The sequence below is a fragment of the Pisolithus orientalis genome (genome assembly GCF_024613125.1).
Source record: "Pisolithus orientalis strain OTSU chromosome Unknown F5J12scaffold_8, whole genome shotgun sequence".
NCBI lineage: Eukaryota > Fungi > Basidiomycota > Agaricomycetes > Boletales > Pisolithaceae > Pisolithus > Pisolithus orientalis.
In genome coordinates, this window is record NW_026260789.1 from 695908 (window position 1) to 715371 (window position 19464).

At 51.3% G+C, this 19464-nt stretch overlaps 9 protein-coding genes across 9 annotated transcripts; 5 read left to right on the forward strand and 4 right to left on the reverse strand.

Annotated features, from left to right (window-relative positions):
• Positions 1-3452: 3452 nt before the first annotated feature.
• F5J12DRAFT_718305 (uncharacterized protein) lies at positions 3453-3994 on the reverse strand (the record flags this gene model as incomplete). Its single annotated transcript, XM_051741106.1, has 2 exons — positions 3453-3532; positions 3601-3994. Coding segments are annotated over 2 exons (474 nt in total), but the record flags the coding sequence as incomplete, so codon positions are not given.
• Positions 3995-4840: 846 nt separating this feature from the next.
• F5J12DRAFT_544626 (uncharacterized protein) lies at positions 4841-6054 on the forward strand. Its single transcript, XM_051739989.1, has one exon. It carries the CDS (start codon positions 5125-5127, stop codon positions 5746-5748), a length of 624 nt encoding a protein of 207 aa, XP_051601839.1. The 5' UTR covers positions 4841-5124; the 3' UTR covers positions 5749-6054.
• Positions 6055-6506: 452 nt separating this feature from the next.
• Positions 6507-7812, reverse strand: F5J12DRAFT_544673 (uncharacterized protein). Its single transcript, XM_051739990.1, has 5 exons — positions 7505-7812; positions 7289-7438; positions 7125-7233; positions 6753-7056; positions 6507-6702 (listed from the first exon to the last, which is right to left on the reverse strand). Exons 1-4 carry the CDS (start codon positions 7618-7620, stop codon positions 6820-6822), a joined length of 612 nt encoding a protein of 203 aa, XP_051601840.1. The 5' UTR covers positions 7621-7812; the 3' UTR covers positions 6507-6702; positions 6753-6819.
• A 2385-nt stretch (positions 7813-10197) lies between these two features.
• On the forward strand, positions 10198-10594 carry F5J12DRAFT_690978 (uncharacterized protein; the record flags this gene model as incomplete). Its single annotated transcript, XM_051740382.1, has 2 exons — positions 10198-10441; positions 10494-10594. Coding segments are annotated over 2 exons (345 nt in total), but the record flags the coding sequence as incomplete, so codon positions are not given.
• A 1295-nt stretch (positions 10595-11889) lies between these two features.
• F5J12DRAFT_766496 (Ca2+-binding EF-hand protein) lies at positions 11890-12890 on the reverse strand (the record flags this gene model as incomplete). Its single annotated transcript, XM_051742191.1, has 3 exons — positions 12516-12890; positions 12185-12332; positions 11890-11977 (listed from the first exon to the last, which is right to left on the reverse strand). The coding sequence occupies exons 1-3, from the start codon at positions 12772-12774 to the stop codon at positions 11890-11892; spliced, it is 495 nt and encodes a 164-aa protein (XP_051601842.1). The 5' UTR covers positions 12775-12890.
• Positions 12891-12972: 82 nt separating this feature from the next.
• F5J12DRAFT_819496 (uncharacterized protein) lies at positions 12973-13958 on the forward strand. Its single transcript, XM_051745236.1, has 3 exons — positions 12973-13466; positions 13525-13595; positions 13648-13958. The coding sequence occupies exons 1-3, from the start codon at positions 13104-13106 to the stop codon at positions 13817-13819; spliced, it is 606 nt and encodes a 201-aa protein (XP_051601843.1). The 5' UTR covers positions 12973-13103; the 3' UTR covers positions 13820-13958.
• Positions 13959-14135: 177 nt separating this feature from the next.
• Positions 14136-14965, forward strand: F5J12DRAFT_904782 (uncharacterized protein; the record flags this gene model as incomplete). Its single annotated transcript, XM_051748576.1, has 2 exons — positions 14136-14498; positions 14549-14965. The coding sequence occupies 2 exons, from the start codon at positions 14136-14138 to the stop codon at positions 14963-14965; spliced, it is 780 nt and encodes a 259-aa protein (XP_051601844.1).
• Positions 14966-15317: 352 nt separating this feature from the next.
• Positions 15318-16284, forward strand: F5J12DRAFT_717709 (uncharacterized protein; the record flags this gene model as incomplete). Its single annotated transcript, XM_051741079.1, has 3 exons — positions 15318-15457; positions 15524-15737; positions 15853-16284. 3 exons carry the CDS (start codon positions 15318-15320, stop codon positions 16282-16284), a joined length of 786 nt encoding a protein of 261 aa, XP_051601845.1.
• A 176-nt stretch (positions 16285-16460) lies between these two features.
• Positions 16461-19373, reverse strand: F5J12DRAFT_544761 (uncharacterized protein). The gene is made up of 4 exons (XM_051739991.1): positions 18987-19373; positions 18239-18905; positions 18128-18185; positions 16461-18081 (listed from the first exon to the last, which is right to left on the reverse strand). The coding sequence occupies exons 1-4, from the start codon at positions 19302-19304 to the stop codon at positions 16563-16565; spliced, it is 2562 nt and encodes an 853-aa protein (XP_051601846.1). The 5' UTR covers positions 19305-19373; the 3' UTR covers positions 16461-16562.
• Positions 19374-19464: the final 91 nt, after the last annotated feature.

Consider the following 19464-nt stretch of genomic DNA (forward strand, 5'->3'; position numbering starts at 1 on the left):
TACATAGAATCCTCTACTCGTCAACGTCGAGCCACTTCCTGCCATGCAAGGATCGTTCGGATGTATTCCAGACCACCTCTTGCCTGCTGACAAAGGCCAGACAAACCCTGAGGGTGGTACTGCCCTGCCTATCGCACCTCTCATCCCTGCCATTGATAATAGTGAAACTGAGCCCAAAAGTGTGGAGGGGACCCCAACTGCGGCTGCCAAGGTAAGTCGTGACTCATGAACCATTCTTTTTCTCGGTATTAACAACTCTTTCTAGAAGATTACTTCGGAAATACCAGTCTCGTCTCTTCCCGTGCAAGTTTCTGGCCCCTCCATTAGGCGTACTTTTACCCTGGACAGTTTTGCTGGATTGGAGACGTTTGATACTGTGAGTATGCAACTGTTGTGTGTAAGTAAACTTTGTCATTTCTGTTGTCATGTACTCATCATTATTCAGGAAAGATGGGCCCAAATTCGAGAGGGACTTAACGCTGGCCAGGAAAATAATAAAAGATGTCACATGCCCTTATTGTCTGAGTTCCCTCTGACTCTGTTGGTCACAGGTGAGCACGCATGATTAATCCCGATCACTACAAAGAATACCTTTTCATTATTAAAGGCACACTCGGCAACTTCTCTGATAAATCTAGCATTCACCTTGTCATCGACGTTGCCAAGCCAGTGTGGGTGCCAAATCTGTACGCCTTCATTTGTCACCTCGAAGGCTTGTTTGTTGTCAAGTGGCCTGATAGCGGTGAGGGCCGCAACACGATTCTGCTTTTTACCATCACAGTCAATTCCGCACAACTGGCAGAACAACGGTTGGAGAATGGACTCAAAATTAATGGTGCCAAGTGAGTACTGACATACAATTGCAAGAATGGAGCGCTGATACATACCTTGAGAGCTACATGATTGTTTGAACATGTCTTTGTTGCCCCTTTGTGACCTATGACTTTGCTTCGAAGCTCTGCAAGGACCTCCTTGACATCATTAAGACGAGAGATGATGGACTTGTTCTCTTCTCTGATATTGGTAAGTTCGTCCTCCAGGTTAGTGTTCGCTTCACTGAGATGTTTCAGATTGGCTGTTAGCTGGGCAACCATCATATGTAGACTCTGGTTGCTCGTGTGATCATAATCAGACTCTTCCATCAGGTAAGATGCACTTTGGGAGCAGGATGCTGAGTACAGAGTACTCTGACGATCTTCCAAAGGAGCTTCACTTCGCCCTTGACCAACTGACTGACCATGAGAAGATGCACTGGCATATGAGAAGGACATATTGTTACGGGTGCCCTCGCTGCTATGGTAAGTAAATTCGAGCGGTTGGTTTGACTGACCCCTTCCCTGATAGTCGTAAGATGACCCCTCTTGTGGAACAAGTGAATCGATGGGACTTGTGGGATCCATCATGTCATGGAGCTGATGTGGGAAGGAAAATTCTGGCGAAAAGAGCTTTAATCAAAGCATGAAGTGAGTGGAGTATAAATAAAGGTGCGATTTGTACTGACCGATGGACCATCGTGGTCCCTTCGTTGAGCAGCAGGCCTGGATGCGAATGGATCATCGAGTCTACTGTGTATAGATGGAAGGCCATGTTGGGAATGCCCCGAGGGCATCATTTGGGTCTGTGGTACATGAGAACGCCTGTGTGCGACACCCTCTTGACTCATCAAGGACTGCAATCCAGGCTGCACGCTGCCACTTGTGTTTCTCTGTGGTCCGAGGCCATGTTGGGAACGCCCCAAGGGCGTCATTTGGGTCTGCAGTACATGAGGACGCCTGCGTGTCACACCCTCTTGACTCATCGAGGACTGCAATCCAGGCTGCGTGCTGCCGCTCAGTTGTCTCTGGGAATACATAGTACTGTACCACAGTACAAACACCAAGTACTCGCAAAGGAGGTGAGTGCGAGTAAGCACACAGGTGGGACACTTTTTTTCGGGGGGTGCCAGGGGCAGGAAAGCATTCTTGAAGCAGTCATCATAGCGAGCATGCCGAATATAATCTGATGTTACTATTCTGAAAAGCACAACTGAAGTCGAGAGGATCATCGATATTAATACGATGTGACTCAATATCATAGTCTATAACCACACTCGAATCCGATCTGAATATTATCTGCATTGTCAGGATTACCATGGTGATAAGTTTGTGAATCGAGTTGGGACAACGCTTGGAAACAAGAACACTTAGCTACTATAGTCAAAGGTATTATTAACTTTGGCTTCCCTCGACATATAGCACAACTATTATTACTAACCCGACTATCCCCGAACCTGATTAAAAACCTGTTTCCGCAGAGAGTCTATTCATTTTCTTAAATACGATTCCGAGGCGGGGTCCAGGACTCGACAACTACAACATCCAGGTATCGCAGAACATTTCAACCAAGACCGATGGAAGCACAGGCATCCAACAAACGTCGTTCCTGCAATTAACATGTGGGAGACTTACGAGTACGGTGAGATAGCTCTGATCGAAAGGGGCAGACTAACCAGACAAAAAGAGAGAGAGAAAGAGAAAAGCGGGAACGACGATCAAGTTTGTGAACTAGACAAAATAGCACATAGGGGGAAAGGTGGGATAAAATTGAGAGCCGAATCACATCCGTTAGTAATCGGGAGATATCAGTAGGACGATGGGAATGTCGGGATTCTTACTAGCATTAGAAGAACGGTGTTCAACACAACTCGGGCCGCCCATTGGGACGGCCAATCAACCGTCGCCTCGTGGTTAGGCAGATACAGCGGAAGGAAGCGGAGAAGTAGCGGAAGACACTGCGGCAGGAAGACCGGCGGCTTCCTCGGTGGGAGCGCGAGACGCGTTCGCCTCGGGATAATACGGGCTAGACACAGGCTCCGACCTGGCTGAGGAGACATTGTCATGTGAAGCCTGCTCAGCATCTTGCTCACGGACATTGCTGTCCTCGCCGACATTGTTGCTCCGCGATTCCACCTGATCGGGCTCAGTCCCAGAATATACCGACCCGCGGAAAGTGTCTTTGGGAAGGTCCCGAGCAAAGCTGTACAAGGTCTGGATGCCATGACTACCGCGCGTCTCCGCGTCGGTATCCTCAGTCTCCGGTTCTCCCTCACTCTCGTCAATTGCGGTGCGAAGGGATGACACAGCAATGTTAGTGTTGTTCATGAACCCGGCTACAGAGGGGGTATGGTAAGATGGGCCCAACGACGGCAACGGCGGCAGGGAATAGGTACGTGGTAGGGGCACTGGGAGACTTCGTTCAGAGACCCGCGCAGCAGCCAAGCGGGCAGCGGGAATTGGTGGCGTGGACGCAGCAGACTTGGTCTTGCGCACTGGTCGAGAGGCGCGACGCGTTGTGCCGGTCCTTCCGGTGGTACGCTGGGAGTTTCCGGTAGCCGAGGGACTATCAGCAGATGCTGACTGCTCGGCTTGAGCTGCAGCGTTAGAGTCCACTGAAGTCTGAGAGGAATTGTCGCCTTTGTGCACACGCAAGTGTTGCAGAAGGTTGTCGTTGCGGTTGAAGCGCTTATCGCAGGAGGGGTGAGTGCACTTGAATGCTAGTAGCCAAAACAAAAAATAGTGTTAGTAACATTAGAAATACTGTGACGCAGAAGCATAGACCCACGTTTTTCATGAGTGTGGATGGACCTGATATGCCTTTTCAAGTGTTCGCCACGACTGAAGCATTTGCCACAATCTTCCACCTTGCATACATAGACCCTATTCTTCTTACCGTCAGTATCCCCCTCGACAGCGGCGGCGTCTTCTGCGGTGGGCACTCGGCGTCCACGACTTTTCTTTGTTAAATTCGGGACGGGCACAGGGGGCGCGGTGCGTATGCGGGGGCCGCGACGTTCTGAAGTAAACGAGCTCGAAGATGCGTCGAGGAATGTGTATTCGCCTACAGAGGGAGCACGAGGGGTCATCGTTCGTGTTTGCAGGTGGGAAGGGTCAGGGTCTTCGATGGCGGTGGCGGACGACGAGGCCGATAGTAAAAGCGTGGGTTCCACTTTGAGCATCTTGGAAGGCATGTATGGCGGGTCTTGTTCGCCATCTATGTCTGTATCTTCGTCCACGGCGCTGGCGTCGAAGCTGCGTTTGAGAGAAGTAGCTCCTTTCTGCGGGTCTGCGTCAGGGTCGTCGTCTTTGCTGTACTTTCCCCAGCGTATTGTCGGACGACCGGTCGTTTGGGAGCGTGTTATTCTTCGAGCACTGCCAGCGGAGTCCGGTGTTGAAGACATCGGGTCAGCCTGAAGAGGGGCAAAGACCCGTTACCCGAGGGTTCGGCGTTTGCCCTAGTCAGTAGGGGGTACGGGAAGAAAAGGAAAAACGGAGACAAACCGTTTTCTGCGGCGTATTTAGGTCAATGAAGGTCGAGTCGGGCGCTTGCACGATCAACGACGCCCCGTTGGGGGAATTGGCGTGTTCTTGAGGGTGGTCCATGGTTTTTTTTACAGAGCCTGATGACGGGCCATCAGAACAAGGGGAACCCGACAAAGTAGACAAAACAACAAACCTTTGTGGGGAATAAGGAAAAGAGTGTGGGCCGATAAGCCTGAGCGCTGCCAACGGCGACGAGGACGGTTGTTTGCTGAGAGTGGCTGCCGTCGAGGGCGGGCTGAACAGATGAGTTGATTGTCGGAGCCCCTGTCCACCCTGCAACGAGACAGGGAAAAAAACAAGATCAACAGTACCTGCCACGTGTCGGAGGTCCGGCAGGGACCACATATTCAACTCCGCAGGTCCATCACATCCTCGGCACGAACCCGGCACCCACCTCTCTTCGCTGTTAACCCCTCTCTACCAACCATCGCGCACCCAGCACTCCCCCCTCGACATGGAGTTGCAGGGGAGTGCCTTTGCCAGAACTTGCGAGGCAACAGGCTAGTAGTCTTTCCCGTACGTACTCGATTACCATCTTTAAGAGGCAACGAACGCCCGATTTACCACGATAGGGATCCTCTGCTCTCCTGCAGTACCGGTACTGGCTCTCGCCCGGCAGTTTCGAGCGCATGACAGCCCGCACCTAGTCGTTTTGGACAAGAAGAACCGTGGCTGCGGCACCCTTTCTACCACTTCGCACCGTTTCACAGGTGGCCGCCGTGCCGAGTAGGTCGTGAATATACACTATACATGCACTCTATCTCTCATGTGCTGGGCTGAGCGCCCCTCACCTTTTGTAGCCTTGTTCTATCCTAGCGCTCTACAGCTCCACACTCCGTACCTTCCCTTAAATGAGCTGTGGCTTCTTCTTGCCTTCCATATGATCCCCGCTCTTCCTGACAGACCATTCCCAACGATTCATGTAGTTGTTGTTTTGTGTGTGACGTTCGTAGTCGTCTTTCACAGAGTTGCATATTCCTGTTCTTCATCCAAACCTTCCGTATCTTTGGACATCTTCACTGGAAGACGGAAGAAGAAAGCATCGTTTTCATCGGGGACAGAAACGACGTTGGAGACCACTTCATTTCCAGCCCCTGACTGTTCGACCAGCACAGACGAGCAATATCAGCTCGCAACTGCGCATCGTCTCCGTCACGCCGTCGTCCGGTTGTCGTCAGGGAGGGACATAACCGTTTCATGGCCTGGTAAGCTATTAAGTGCCCCCTCCAGAACACTGGTAGTCTTTCCACAGAGAACACCCTCGGGATGGCAAGCAGTCTGCGTTATCTATATTGATGCCGGTCAGCTTGGGCTATCTCGTTTCTCCGTTCCCATCACAATGTGGTGGATACCCGCTACGACTAATTCTGCAGAAGGCATACCTAGCTAAACCATCCGCAGTCTATCTCTCAGATCGCGATAAAGATTCCGGTGGAGAGTGGATCTGGTGCAGCTTGCCAGGGATTCCACGCAGGCCACCCTGCACTCCATACGTACGCGTAAGGTTGCCAAATGAACGGTTTTATCCGGTGGTGCCTGCGGGAATCTCACCTCGCCTATAGCACATCCAAGCCGGTCTGTAGGTATACCAGGCATGTTGCGCGTTACTTATGATCTGGAATCTAGTGGCAACTTCTGGATGGCTTAATGAACGACCTGTAAGACGTGACTATACATCTGGGTATATGGTAAACCCTCGTGGGAGAATAATGTCTGTCAATTTTCTGGTTCTGGACTCGCCTGGTAACTTACTTATCTCCAAACTCTCGTTGGACGGGCCAGGGTTGTTGAGAATCTCACCCTTCAATCAGTCACTACGCACGGCATACCCGTGGTAGCCACATGCCCGCAAAGAATTTGTGTTCGCTCATGAATGTTCGCGATGCGGTCGGTGGTTTCGTTCGCCGCACGTTCCATCTATGATTGCCGTCAGTAGACTACTTATAAGCGCTATGAACGCGAACATGGCGAGGTTCCTTCTGGGCGGCATCAAAAGGCCTTGATGCTATGACTCAGTTTAGTTCTTAAACCCATGTAGGACAATTCACAACTAGTGGTGCATAGGATGTGGGGCTTGTGCGGACTGGGTCAGCCTCTGTCATCGAAGTTTGACAAGTTTAGAGGTGACTTGGTCAAGGGGGCAACAACCAACTTCCCGGCCACATATAGATATGAGGACGTTCGTCCAATTGATTCGTCCCACGGATGAGATTGTCCATATCGGGGTGTGTGTGCTTGTGGGGGGAGACTTACGTCCAGCAGCTCGCTCCCGGCTAGACGAAATACCCTGGTCAACGAGCCGATGATCATGTGCATGCGGGCATGGAGCATTCATAGGCACGGACTGTGTAAGGGCTGTTGAATAGAAAATAGAATAGTTAAAATTGGGCTCACGATCGGTAGCACTCGGCAAAGCAGAGAATAAGTGGAGGGACCCTGTGTACGCTGAAAATGATTTCAATTATGAGTTCATTCCGTGATGTGCGACCAGTAGGAAGACAATAGAGTAAGTGACGGTGAATATGCACAAATTGATCCAGACTCCCCATATATGATTACCCCGTCCGGTAAGAGACAAGATGATGGTGAGACAGAAGAGTATCCGGGGTGATATCGAGAAGTTGATAATATTGAGACGAGCATGACCGCCAATTTTGACCAAGACGAAATAGGCAGAAGGGAAGGGTTCCGTGGCAACCTTCCAATAACAGCAAATGAATGACTAGACCTGGGAATATACTGGAATATGGTACTCGGTTAGCTTACGTTGTTGGGCTGACATGCGTAGGATGGAAGACCTGTGTAGAATGCACAAGCAACACGTCTCGTAAGACGGTAATGTAGTGGAATGTAGGAGCGGGAACAAAAAGTCAGACTGATGGGCCATGGGGTCAGATTAATGAGGACATTGAAAACGATCAGACGCGGACAAGGATAACAACGCGCCGCGCATCGATGGACCAACGGCCACCGGGACTGGATCATGAGTGATAGTTCGGAAGTGAGCGATGAGATGAACTTTGGATCTGCAGGGACCCCGCAGTGGACTCCAACAGTAAGCAGGGCGCCTTGGTCTGCCGCTAAGTTACGAAGAAATGATAACGTTCAGTCGTCGAGATCAACCAACGATCGGAGATGAGGCAAACTTTAGATTTGGGCACACACATCCCCACGTAATGCACCATGACACGATACTAGAAAGCGGACAAACCTTAGTTTTGGAGTACTTGAATATGGGATGATAGCGGCGCGGACCACCCATTCCTACAGATACGGTAACCTTCGACGTCGGGGACCTCGTGTGTGGATCACCGACGCTGCCCTGCAGAACCGGGCTTCACAGAAACATATCGGGAGCACCAGGCGCTGAGAAGAACCTTTAAGGAAAAGTTACACCGAAACTGGGCCCGTGTAAGTTACAGAATCACCGCATCAACAAGTATATACAGGCAAGAAAGAAATACGATTCAGCGTTACACTAGTTCGCTGCTGACTCTTCTGCGTCTTCTCCCAGCTTCCCCCCCTGGGCCTCGTTTCGTTCGGCGGTGCCGTTCCTGCCAGGTCTTTCTGCTGAGATCCGAACAGCCCGCACACCTATTTCCCCAAAGCTTTCCTCCTCGACGAGGGTGGCCCGTAACCGCGGTCGTTATCACCGCCGCCTGCTGCAATTAATCCCCCCCAGCGATTGTTCTCCTCCCCCCCCGCCAAGCTTTCCAGGTCTCTCCGTTCTTCGCGCTTGCTTAGCTGTGCCTTGAATACGACTGAGCATCCGCCAAAAAACAATTCCAATTTCCGAAACTGCTAGTTTATCTCTGTCCGGGTTGGCCACTATCGCAGGGAGCCGCGTCCTTGTCGTTTCACCCCCCGATTGCAATTATTATTAAGGCCACAGCCACCCCGATCACATCCAGGCGACCACTACTAATAGTACGCTTTTCGTCTGTTTCTGCTTTGTATGACCCCAAATTTCCAACATTTTATCAATTGCATATTTCCGTAGACCGCTCCGGACAGGCGCACGTTGCCCGCAACTCAATCCCTACACTCTCTGATTTGACTTGGCTGTGTGTGTGTGTGCCTAAATTCCTTTAAAATACGGATGTCGGACTTGAATCGCTACTCTTCATTATCTTCCTCCCTCACATCCTGTCATCCACCTGGTTCGCGTCACCACTACAACGTCCCAAGTCGGTCTCTGGGCTCCGCAGGAATGACTGGCTCACCCTACTCCACATCTACACAGTTTCGTTCAGACTCGACGCCAGGATCAGACTTGGGACGATTTTTTCCAGTTGCTCACTCTGTGAAGTCATTTAGCCCATATCAGAAGGCAAATTTGGGTTGTAGCCCTTATTCCTCTGCAGTCTCTGCGTCTTCCGCTGAATCTCCCTTGTCCGCTGCCTCCTCGGCGAATGAAAGCCCCCTTCCAGAGCCTCTTGTCGACATGGACTACGACGGGCACGCTCAGATCGTCAGCGGGAACGACGATTGGTGCTCTTACTTACCATCCGACGACATCACTGCGTCTGGCTACCAGTACGGAAATGGCCCTTGCGCGTATCCGCTTTCGACCTATGCAGCCGAGAATCCTGATATCTACAAGCAACCTGTCGCGGGATTGCTTCCCATGAACATGTCCGTTGCCATGAAATACTCGTGGTCCCCACTGGCCAAACGATTTCAGCCGCTATTTCCACAAGGGCAGCAGAACCCGCGAAGTGAAAATAATTATTCTTCGCCTCTCGCGGCTCCCCCTTCCCTGCAATCTGCAACAGGTCCTGCGTGTTCTCCTGCGCAGCCGTTTGCACCAGATCTCGAGAAGACGGACCTTGTTTATCCCCATACAGCTCCATCGCCCCAACACTCCATCACCGCACCTGTGCCGCAATCCCACACGACAGCTCTTGCTGACTACATGTCTACTCAACATCATCGCACTGTCAAACGGGAAACCGAGTCGGGCTTTCCGGACTTGTACGATCGAGGAGGGGACACAGTCAGCTCGAGTCATCCCATGGGTGTGCTTGGCGCTTCCTATGAACCAGGTACGCATAATTCCATTCCTGACATGTCTACAACGAACGTATATTATGCAGGGTCGGTAGCCTCACCGCCTAGCGAGTCCATTGCACTGCCATCGATGCCGTATATGCAGAGCTCTGTCGCGCAAAGTGCGATCGCAGCCATGCCTATATTGTCCGCCCCCATTCCTCGCCACTCAGCGTATTATGGAGGTTCACTCGTCAGCAACTGCGAGCGTACGTGCCACGAACAGGAACACGAGCAACACGAGCGGCAGGCGCTGAGAGTGAATATACAGAGCTTGCAGGAGCAGCGGACGGTTCGGCCCGCCGAAGTGTCCCCGGTGACGGGCTTCACAGGATTACCGAACATGGACGACGATGCCGAAGGAGAGCCGGACGAAATGCCGTTTAACCTCCACGAGGAGGATGTGAATGATGGGTGTAGTACGGGTCATTTTCACACCGCGAGGGTTGAGGGGGTTGTGCGTTGCACCAGTCATCCGAGCAGGGAGACGGCGGCGAGCAATGGGACGGCTAGCGAGGATGATGAAGATGCGGAAGGTGTCGAAGATTGTTCTGTTCATGGTGGTACTGACGACTATAAGTTGGATCTGGGGGATGAACAGGATGAGGACGATGAGGACGGTGATTTTGTGCCACGGCGACGTACTACGCCAAGGAACACGAGGGGCTTACGTGCTCGATCCTCGGCAGGCAGGAATTCGGCGCGATACCAGCCTTACGGTGACGACGGTTCTGTGAAACGTGCCTCTAAATCTCCTCTCATATCTGCATCAGACTTATGTCCAGGGCCATCCGGGAAGTCGAAGAAAAACGCCCGCACCCTCCCTATTCCCGTCCCTATTCCAAATCTCACGAAGAAGTCGAGGGGTCGTCGGGTTCCGACTGTCCAGACCATCAGCAACTGTGCACGGGGTCAACGAGATGCGGGACTGAGCGCTCGCATCTATCTTTGTGACGTCAGCGGGTGTGGGAAGTGTTTTGCGAGGGGTGAGCACCTCAAGAGACATATCAGAAGTATCCACACCCATGAGAAGCGTACGTCACGACTTTATTCCACTCGGGCGCAGTGTGCTCACCGGTGCCGCAGCGCACAGATGTCCTTTTCCTGGATGCGGCAAGGAATTCAGTCGTCATGATAATCTCGGTCAACATACGAAAGTACACAAAGACTCCCCGAAGCTCCTTGATCACATGAAGGCCGACGAGGTTTAAAGCCCCCTCGTAGTTTGCGAGCCTAGTCCGAGGAGTTTCCCAGCTCGCGACCGCCCTGACGGCAGTCGGACTTTACAAGGCAAGGAACGACCTCTTTGGTTGAATTAACACGTTCTCTCCTCTTCTCTCAATATGCGACATGTTCCTCTGTCAATCTCATCTGTCGACGGTCACTCTCCACGATCCAGACCATTAATTTGCCTTATGTTTCCGGTTCCGTTCTATCCCCAGCATTCTCCAGCGTTCAGTTTCCGTTTTCTCGCCTAGTTATGCCCACGTCTACCAACGTCTGTTCTTCCCACGCATCAATGAGCCTTCGCGCTCATACGCTCATGCTCTATGGTGGCATTTGACTCCATTTTGTGGTTTATGGGACTTTGTATCGGGATCTCTCGGTTTTTGGTCAACGCAACGTTCATAACGCCATGACTTCGCTTCCGCCATTTCCTCCCTCCTTCTCGTCATTATTACCCCGTGCGCCTGTTGGCGTATGCCGTTCTGGTGGATGCCCAGAAGCCTACGAGCCTTACGTGCCCTTTCACGACGTGCCGTGTATTATCTTATTGCCGTTCAGATGAGGACGGTTTGGATTTGTATCATTATTCTGCATCGTTCATATACACATACACAACCACGGAGATGGACCCTTTTTCCTCGCTGGGACCAATGATTATATTCTATCATCATGTTGGTGTATGTAGCCTACGTACGTTATGTTTGTAAACTAAGAAAAGTTCTTGCAGGAATTTATGGGTGGCAATTTTTGTCTAAGGCCAGAATTTCGTGGAACTGTGTTTCATGTAGCAGGCGAGTGGATGGTTTGAAATGGTCCCCCTTTCACAAAAGACGTGGCATGGTCCGATGGAAACCGTCGCCCACGCACGGCAGAGCCATCAATGTGTCACATCGATCGTTTGAACGTGATTTCGCATGCGCGTTCATTTGGGACTCTTCCACAGTGACACTGGTTTTTTGCTTGGGGAGAAAAATCAAGAAAAAGAAAGATCATTCCGGCGGAGTACTCGCCGTACGATTATGATTACATTACAATGGATCCAAATGAGAAATACAGCTACTGTGCGCGGAGACAATAAGATGTCTATGAGCGGCCAAAAGTGCCCTCCCATACCGTAGTGTGATAAGAAAGGACTTGTGAGGTACAGGAATTCGTATTAAGGATAGCTCCAGGGGAATCTGACAGTGACAGTTGCGATTTCGCCCAACGGCGGTCCATCGTAACACGGAATCAGAGATTTGAAACGAGCAGCGTATTATGCATCATCGGTCATTATGGCGAAGAACTCCTGTTCATTGATCTCGCCATCCTGGTCGAGGTCGAATTCGTCTATCATTGCTTGCCTAGGAAATGGAAGCCGGAGGTTAGCAAATTTGGAACACAGAAAATATCAAGTCTTTTTATTTTGGGAAATAGCGGTGAATAAATTGGGGCGCTGCAATGGAAGACGAGACCGCACAGCAATGTAGACGGAAACAGGGCATTGGGTTAAAGTGCTGCGCCTAGCTGGATCTTGCCACCCCAAAAAAGTGAAGATTGATGACACCTACAGCTCGTCGTCTTCCAATCGGTCACCAATCTCCTTCGCCACTCTTCTGAGATTCCGTAGGCTGATCTTTCCTGTGTTATCGTCGTCGAATAATTGAAAAGCCCGACGAATTTCATCCATCGGATCTCTGGCGAGTATCCGCTCGCTCACTGGAATGCACGGTCAGCAGCGACTCTCTATACCAGATTCGGGTGAGAAGAGCCTTCCGTAAAACTGTCCGCTGACACAGGCTAATGAAACACTGCGTGGAGTGCTTGCTATTTATGTGCGTGCAGGCAGCTGCCACCAGGCGGCATGCTAGTACTCGAGTTGGAACGAAACGAGGACTCAACTTATTTTGGCGAAATCCTCAAAGTCTATGAGGCCATGCCCACTCTTGTCGTGGTCCCTAAGTATCTTCAGGACCTCCGCCTTCTTCATGTCAAAGCCCAAAGCGCGCATCGCGACCTTGAGCTCGTGGTAGTCCAACGACCCATCCTTGTCGGTGTCGAAGAGTTCGAATGCCTCTTTAATCTCTTGTTTTTGTTCATCTGTCAATTCTGGACGCGTGTGGGTGCGCCTCTTGGCTTTTTGCGCTGACGTCGAGTACATCGTTGAACGTGTTAGAAGTTACGACTGGCTTGTGTAGGTACACGTGGTCACGTGACACAACGCGTGTTAGACCCTGGACACTCCTATATTGAGACCACAAGCATCACCGCATTAGTGCAAGTACTCCTTCCACCGTCATCCCGGTGTGTAATGATTGATTGGTCACTGGATTTCAGTGACACTTATCACAGCGGTCAAGTACTCAGAAGTACTTCTGAATCTGCGTTCAATCTACCATCGTCTCACTGAGTAATCGATTGGCTGCTGGATTACAGTGACATCGATCACTACCGCGCCATCTGTTACAGTGGTTGTCCACTCGAGACAAGATGGTAGATTGTGAACGCTGTGAACGCGGTTTCCCGCATCAGTCGGCGTACTTGCAGCATATCCGCGACTCCCGCTCGCACAACATCTGCGAGGATTGTGATAAAGATTATTTGCACGAGAGCGACCTCATCCAACATTACAAAGGCAGCTCTTGCCATCATTACTGCGCCGATTGTGATACCCACTTTGACGATGAAGATGAACTCATCCATCATTATCGCACGGCAAACGGTCATGCCTATTGCGGCTGGTGCGACAAGGTACTGAAGGGCCAACGTGGACTCGATGATCATAACAAAAGTTGCCACTACTGCTGCAAGAAATGTGGGCGCCATTTTCAAACCGAGAACGACCTTAGAAATGTGAGTATCTCATCTGCTATCATTCCTCGGTCACTGGTTGATTTTCCATCGTTGATAGCACTTGAGGTCCAAAGCCCACCGAGAAGCGGACACCCGTTATCGCTGCAACCGTCCTCCCCTTGTAACGGAGTGCGTCATGGACATCTTTCAAATATCTATGTGACCTGATGCATCGTTTTAGAAGCCCCGATTACGAAGACGGAATTTATCGATGCCCCGATCGTTCTTGTACAAAGCAATTTGGCACGTTTGGGGCTCTATTCCAGCACATCGAAAGCGAATCGTGCAATGCCAGGGAGGATCGGGCTTTAAAACTGCTGGTTGGAGTCGGCAGAGGGATCTACGGCGCGTAGACCTCTTGAGTGGTCCCTTTATTGCTTTCCTCCATTTCTCCAATGCTTCGTGGATGGTGGCAGCGGAAACTATACCTGCCCACAAACTTGTATGTGTGTACATTAGGTGCCTGAACAACATGGATGCAATGCCCCCACATCGTTCGCTGGACCATGATAATCAGTGCTTACGTGAACCGATTTCACGTGAAACGAGTGACTGGCGCGTCGGAGTCCAGAATTCAGTACTCAGGGCCGGGGGTATAAAGCAGAGACGCGTCCGTATTACACGCCTTCAACGTAGACCACCGTGTCACCAGTCCTCAGATCTTCAGAAATGAGCTACTGCGATCGCTGCGATCGTGATTTCTCCTCAGACCATGCTTGCCGTCAACACATTCGCGACTCCGCGAGTCACTACCTCTGCGATGACTGTGGTATAGACTTCTCTTCTTGGCGGGGTCTCAAAGAACACTGGGTGCAGAGTCCTGACCACGATTACTGCCAATACTGCAACGAGCATTTTTCTGGCTGGTCTGATCTCAGTGACCACTATCGCAACCATCATGGCTACTGCGAAACGTGTAATAGGATCTTCAAGAACGAAAACGGACTACATGAGCACAACAGGCAGAGTCACCAGGATCGCTACTGCGTTTCGTGCAGGCGTATCTTCCGATCTGAGAATAATCTCAACTCCGCAAGTTTTCTTTGTTCTGGTGAAGCTGTTGCTTGATTTTTGTTCCATAGCATTTGAATTCCAGCATTCACAAACCGAAGGACGTGAAGTGTCCCTTCTACGGATGTGACATGGCTTTCGTGTCCAAGTCTGCTCTGATACTTCATCTCGAATCCGGTTCTTGTCAGTCCGGGGTTAACCGTCAGAAGGTGAACCAATACGTACGTCAGATGGACCGCAACAACGTCATTACCAATCCGTCGCGTCTTCTCACCGGTGGTGATGACACCACCGTGGATTATATCGCATCTGAAAGGTCTTGGAATGGTCAAGCATACGAATGTGTGCTTTGCCACTCCCGTTTCGCAGCGTTGCTTGATCTTAATCGCCACTTGGCGAGCCCCCGTCACCAGGACAAGATCTATAAATGCCCTCTCAGCTCCTGCGGGATACACTTCCGCACTCTCAGTGCATTATGCCAGCACTGAGAGGTGTGGTATTATGAAGTTCCAGGTTGTTAGGCACACGCTGGACAACATGTTGTCCGGTATTGGTCGCATCGGATATTACTGAAGCAGGTAACGCTCTGTCATCATCCACTCAACCCAGACTCGAACGTTTGCGCAGGTTGAGAATACCCTCGTCATGTTAATAAAGAAACCTAAGGAATCCCCTACTGTATACTTCTAGTCTCTGTCTACAACGTGTATCAGTATAGTTCTGGAGATCGTAACATATGATAAATACTTACGTGGTTTGTCCGTGGTCATGCAATATATGGGCGTTTTCGATGTCAAACTAAATGAGTTGGGGATTGCCGCAGTTGTCGTATTTTCCATGATGTTCGGACGGTCGCCCTTTTTTGCAGCGTCTTGCATCTTCTCGCTATTTCTCTGTAATGGAGTAGCCGCCAACACGGAAATTATCAACTTCATATCTGACCTACAGCGTTCCGTTGAACTCCCTCAGGTCGGAAATTGGTGAGTCGCCACTCGACGACTGTCTACGGCACAAGTAAAGGATCTCGCCGCCCTTTGGACGGTTAGGGCAACACTTAATTCCTCCCATAACGAACGGCGATGGGCGATTCAACCTGCACCCTTAGGCACGCCCTTGCGCGAGGTGTGTGAGGCAGACAAAGAAATCACCCCAACCAGCCCTTCGACGTGCCCTCATGAGCTCTGGGTAAGATTAAACCTAGACGACACGATCTGGAGAAGCTATCGTGCCTTCACCCTTCGTCTCTCATGGGCCGCTTCTGTAAGTCTTGTCATTTGCCCAGGGATTTCCCAAACACGGAGTTCATGAGACTTTTTTTTGCCATTCGTGCTGGTGCTGGTGGACTATGGTGGTCACTCGTCTTTCCTCACCCTAGACTCCCGCGGACTTCTTGATAGAACTTTATTCGCCAGAGGCGGTCTCGACTTTCTTTGCCGGTCAGCACCAGCGGCAGATCACCCTAGCCGAAAATGCCCCTTCATTTCGGGAGAGGCCTCCGTTCCTCATCACACGGACCAAGTATGCACGGATACGGATCGTAGACACTGGCGTGCCCACACCCCAGATTCAGTTAGGTCGCCCTAATCCACGCTTGTCTGATCAGGTGGTCGAACCCAACGTTCACTTCATTCTCATCCTGGAACCGCTGTATTGGGGTGTCCTGCCAGCTTCGCAATTGCCGACCGTATGCTTCCTCATCCCTGTTCTCCTGGCGGCCGCAATGGCAGTCCCACGAGTCCTCGCTTATCTCGATCCATTCGTATTGCAAGCCAGGGAGGATATGGTATCTTTGGACAAGGAACAGTGAATGCGCGTTTTGGCCTTCAGATCAGGTTCTGGGCACGCACTTGTGGCGTGCATGGCGCAGAAGAGTGGATCTAACTGCGCACGGAGAGGAAAGCACGAACATTCATGGAGATTCGATGATCATACTAAATCTCATAACGCACACGATACAGGGCTAAATTGGACCCCTTGCACATTACTCCCCACCTAATAACATTTCCATAGAAATAAACCGAAACACACGTAACTCTCGTATTCATATTGATCCCAACATGCTACAGCTGCGGACAGAGGAATCATTCAAGCAACGCTTTCCAATTCAACTAAGTGCACCGCTGCGAACCAAGCAAGGATAATCTCCACCCGCGGACCGTGTAATGGGATATTGATATTAAGGGGTTTCTTGTTGCCGTTCGACGCTTTGTCTGCTGCTGCTTTGCTAGCACGTTCCTTCTGCCTTCTAGCAACAGGCGCAAGCAACATGCGCACACAGTCGAGCGCCTCGACGAGATCGATACGGCGACTCCCACTAGACGAACATGGTGTTGGCGTGTCACGCTCAGGGGAGCGCGGTGACGGGGTTGCGATCCCTTGGGTCGACGACGATGCGATTGGAAAAGAGGGGTCACTATCTTCAGGATAAAATGACGCCTCTTCAATTAGGCACGTGGATGGCGATCGCGGGGGTGCCTCGATTTCTGCCCGGCTGCGCAGGGAGTCTGCTTGCATAGCCGAGTGTGGCAGAACGCCAACCTTCCATCCGGCTGCAAGACGCTCGAGGGCTTCGATAAACTCGGCTTGAGCCATGGATCTGGGAGGGAGGAAAACAGGGTATCCCTCAAGTCCATCTACGATAACCGCAGTTCTTGCGAAGGTCGTCACAAGGGTGGCAAGTTCTCCAAGCATCATTTGGCAAATGAGAATGTTGAAATGAGACTCTACTATCAGAGGGTGGTATGTGGTGAAAGCGAGAGGAAGGGTGGAATCTGCTATAGAAGGACGACTTGCAGCACTGTGATTTCCAGGCCGTACAATTTCCGTTAGCAGATATGCCAACTCCACCCTGCGTGCCAATTCAGCTGGCGAATCTGTGGTTGGAACAGGAGATGGCCCCTCAATGGTATCAAAGTGGGAGAGGAAACGTTCATGGTCGCGGATGCACTTGCGTAAGTAGCCATCGATTTCGTTACGGGCGACGTCGTCCGCGAGAACCTGTCTGTACGCACGCGCTTTTGGACCGTCGCTTTTTCCCAGTGGTCCGTCGGGATTTCCAACTTCAACCCCTCCGTACCGGCCGTTGGCCAGGTAGCAAAGTCGAAGCTCGGCACCATCGACGGCTGAAGTCGTCTTTGCAATGCCCTCGAGCCCGAGAATAGCCGCCTCGATAAGATAAACAGCCTGTTGTAAATAAGCTGCGCCCCTCAAGAACAACAACTGCGGCTCGATGGGGTCGGGTGCATCAGGTAAAACCGATGCATGTAGAAGCGGCTCTCCGCCATCAATATTAGAGGCGTCTGCCGATGCGCTCGTCCCATTTGGCGGTGCCCGTCCGTGACTTTTATTTGAGCATTTCTTTTGCTTGGCACTCCTTCCGCGAGGTTCTGTCGGCGAGGTAACGGTCCGGTGAGCAGTCCGGCCCTTGCGCACGGAGCGGGCTTCCTTGAGGGCATGCGTGAAGTCCTTGGCAGCGAGCATGTACTCGTCACGAAAACAGTGGACAATGCCACGGGTCCTGAAATATTCCAATCGTTGAGGGTAGGCAGCGATGAGTTCATCCAAAACCTGGGTAGTAGTTGATTCTGTGAGCTGCCTGTTCGCACTACATTTAACAGTTAGAAGGTGTATTCTTATTACTTTAGACGTACCGAGAGGGTATCTTTTCATGAAAGAAGTGGACATATCGCGCATCGGGATCGTTAGGATCTACGGTGCAAGTTTGCTCCAACACAAAATGCACAACAACGGTCCACGCGTACCATGTTTTAGAACTCTTTCAGCAATATCGTCGAACACACTGCCGCCTTGCATGACCATCACGCTGCTGGCAATCTCGTCAGCTTTGTAAGCCGCTGCAAGCTTTTGCACGGCGAGTGCCCGCAGTCTGTGTACACGCATCGCGCTCATGGCAACATTTCTTCCACCGCCGACGTTACCTGTACCGTCAAGACCGAGGGCATGAGTAGCCCAAGACGCGCTTCCCCCTCCATTTCGCATGGAGCCCAGAGCTGCCGCAGAAAGCCCAGAAGATGCACGCACGGATAGTTCAGCTGCCTCGTCGATGAGTCGCCTGATTGCTGCTACGTTACGAAATACACCTGGATCAATAGGTGGAGGCGTAGGCCTTCCTGGTATAGACACTGGGAATGTGGGTGGTGAGGGATGCAGCGTGTGTACGGAGGGCAACGAGGGGAATGTACCCCCCGGCGAGTCAGGCGGTGTATAATCCGAGAGGGACCGGAATCCTCTGTCAAACTCACCCGAGCGAGGAGGGGGGCGGAAGCCAGAGGCTCGTTTCGGAGCATTTCCGTTCTGCACTGGCGGTAAAGGCAGAGGCTGACCTTCTGGAGGAGACATAGTGCCAGGGTCCAGATTCAAGACGAGTAGGGATTCCAGCAACTCGAGTGGGAGTTGTAGCCAAGGTCCCTGATGTGGGAAATCGGCGGGGGAAAGCATCGATGATTCAGCTTGCAAGCGAAAAAAAGATGATGTGTGTGTTGAACTCACATGGTAAGAGCTGATGTATTTCCAGTGTTTGTTCCTGCTGATGCAGAGGACCGGGGGACGTTCAGCTTCGGTCAGGTTATCAACCTGCGGTTGTCCGGTAGCAGAACTTGAGCCGTTCTTGGTGGCAGCCTTCTTGGATTTCTTTTTCTTCTTCTTCTTCTGAGTCGAGGGTGGGGCGACAGGTTGCGGTGAACTGTTGTCGCACAAGCCCTTCGTTTGCGCGAGATGTTCTTCCCGTCCATTTGGGATTGCCGAACAGGGCGAGCAGTCAGAGTTTTCGCTCTGCCTATTGGTCATCTCGGTTCTTGTCGTTTCCATAACTGAACAAGTGCAAATTGGCGTGTGTTGTGTTACAAGACGGAAACTGGGATGGGCAATATTCTGAACCTCCAGCCATAAGCGCATCATTTTCATTTTTGCGGCTGGTTGTAGAGGACACCACATCGGGAAGTAAATTCACATGTGAATTGCATGCAGT

Coding starts and splice junctions, on each gene's coding strand:
- F5J12DRAFT_544626 (XM_051739989.1), top strand. CDS start 5,125: ATGTGCTGGGCTGAGCGCCCCTCACCTTTTGTAGCCTTGTTCTATCCT.
- F5J12DRAFT_544673 (XM_051739990.1), bottom strand. CDS start 7,620: ATGGGTGGTCCGCGCCGCTATCATCCCATATTCAAGTACTCCAAAACT. Junction 7,234..7,288: donor CGCGGCGCGTTGTTATCCTT/GTCCGCGTCTGA, acceptor ATGGCCCATCAG/TCTGACTTTTTGTTCCCGCT. Junction 7,057..7,124: donor ACGCATGTCAGCCCAACAAC/GTAAGCTAACCG, acceptor TGTTATTGGAAG/GTTGCCACGGAACCCTTCCC.
- F5J12DRAFT_819496 (XM_051745236.1), top strand. CDS start 13,104: ATGGTAGATTGTGAACGCTGTGAACGCGGTTTCCCGCATCAGTCGGCG. Junction 13,467..13,524: donor CCGAGAACGACCTTAGAAAT/GTGAGTATCTCA, acceptor CATCGTTGATAG/CACTTGAGGTCCAAAGCCCA. Junction 13,596..13,647: donor CGTCCTCCCCTTGTAACGGA/GTGCGTCATGGA, acceptor GCATCGTTTTAG/AAGCCCCGATTACGAAGACG.
- F5J12DRAFT_544761 (XM_051739991.1), bottom strand. CDS start 19,304: ATGGAAACGACAAGAACCGAGATGACCAATAGGCAGAGCGAAAACTCT. Junction 18,906..18,986: donor AATACATCAGCTCTTACCAT/GTGAGTTCAACA, acceptor TTCCCACATCAG/GGACCTTGGCTACAACTCCC. Junction 18,082..18,127: donor CATGAAAAGATACCCTCTCG/GTACGTCTAAAG, acceptor TGTTAAATGTAG/TGCGAACAGGCAGCTCACAG.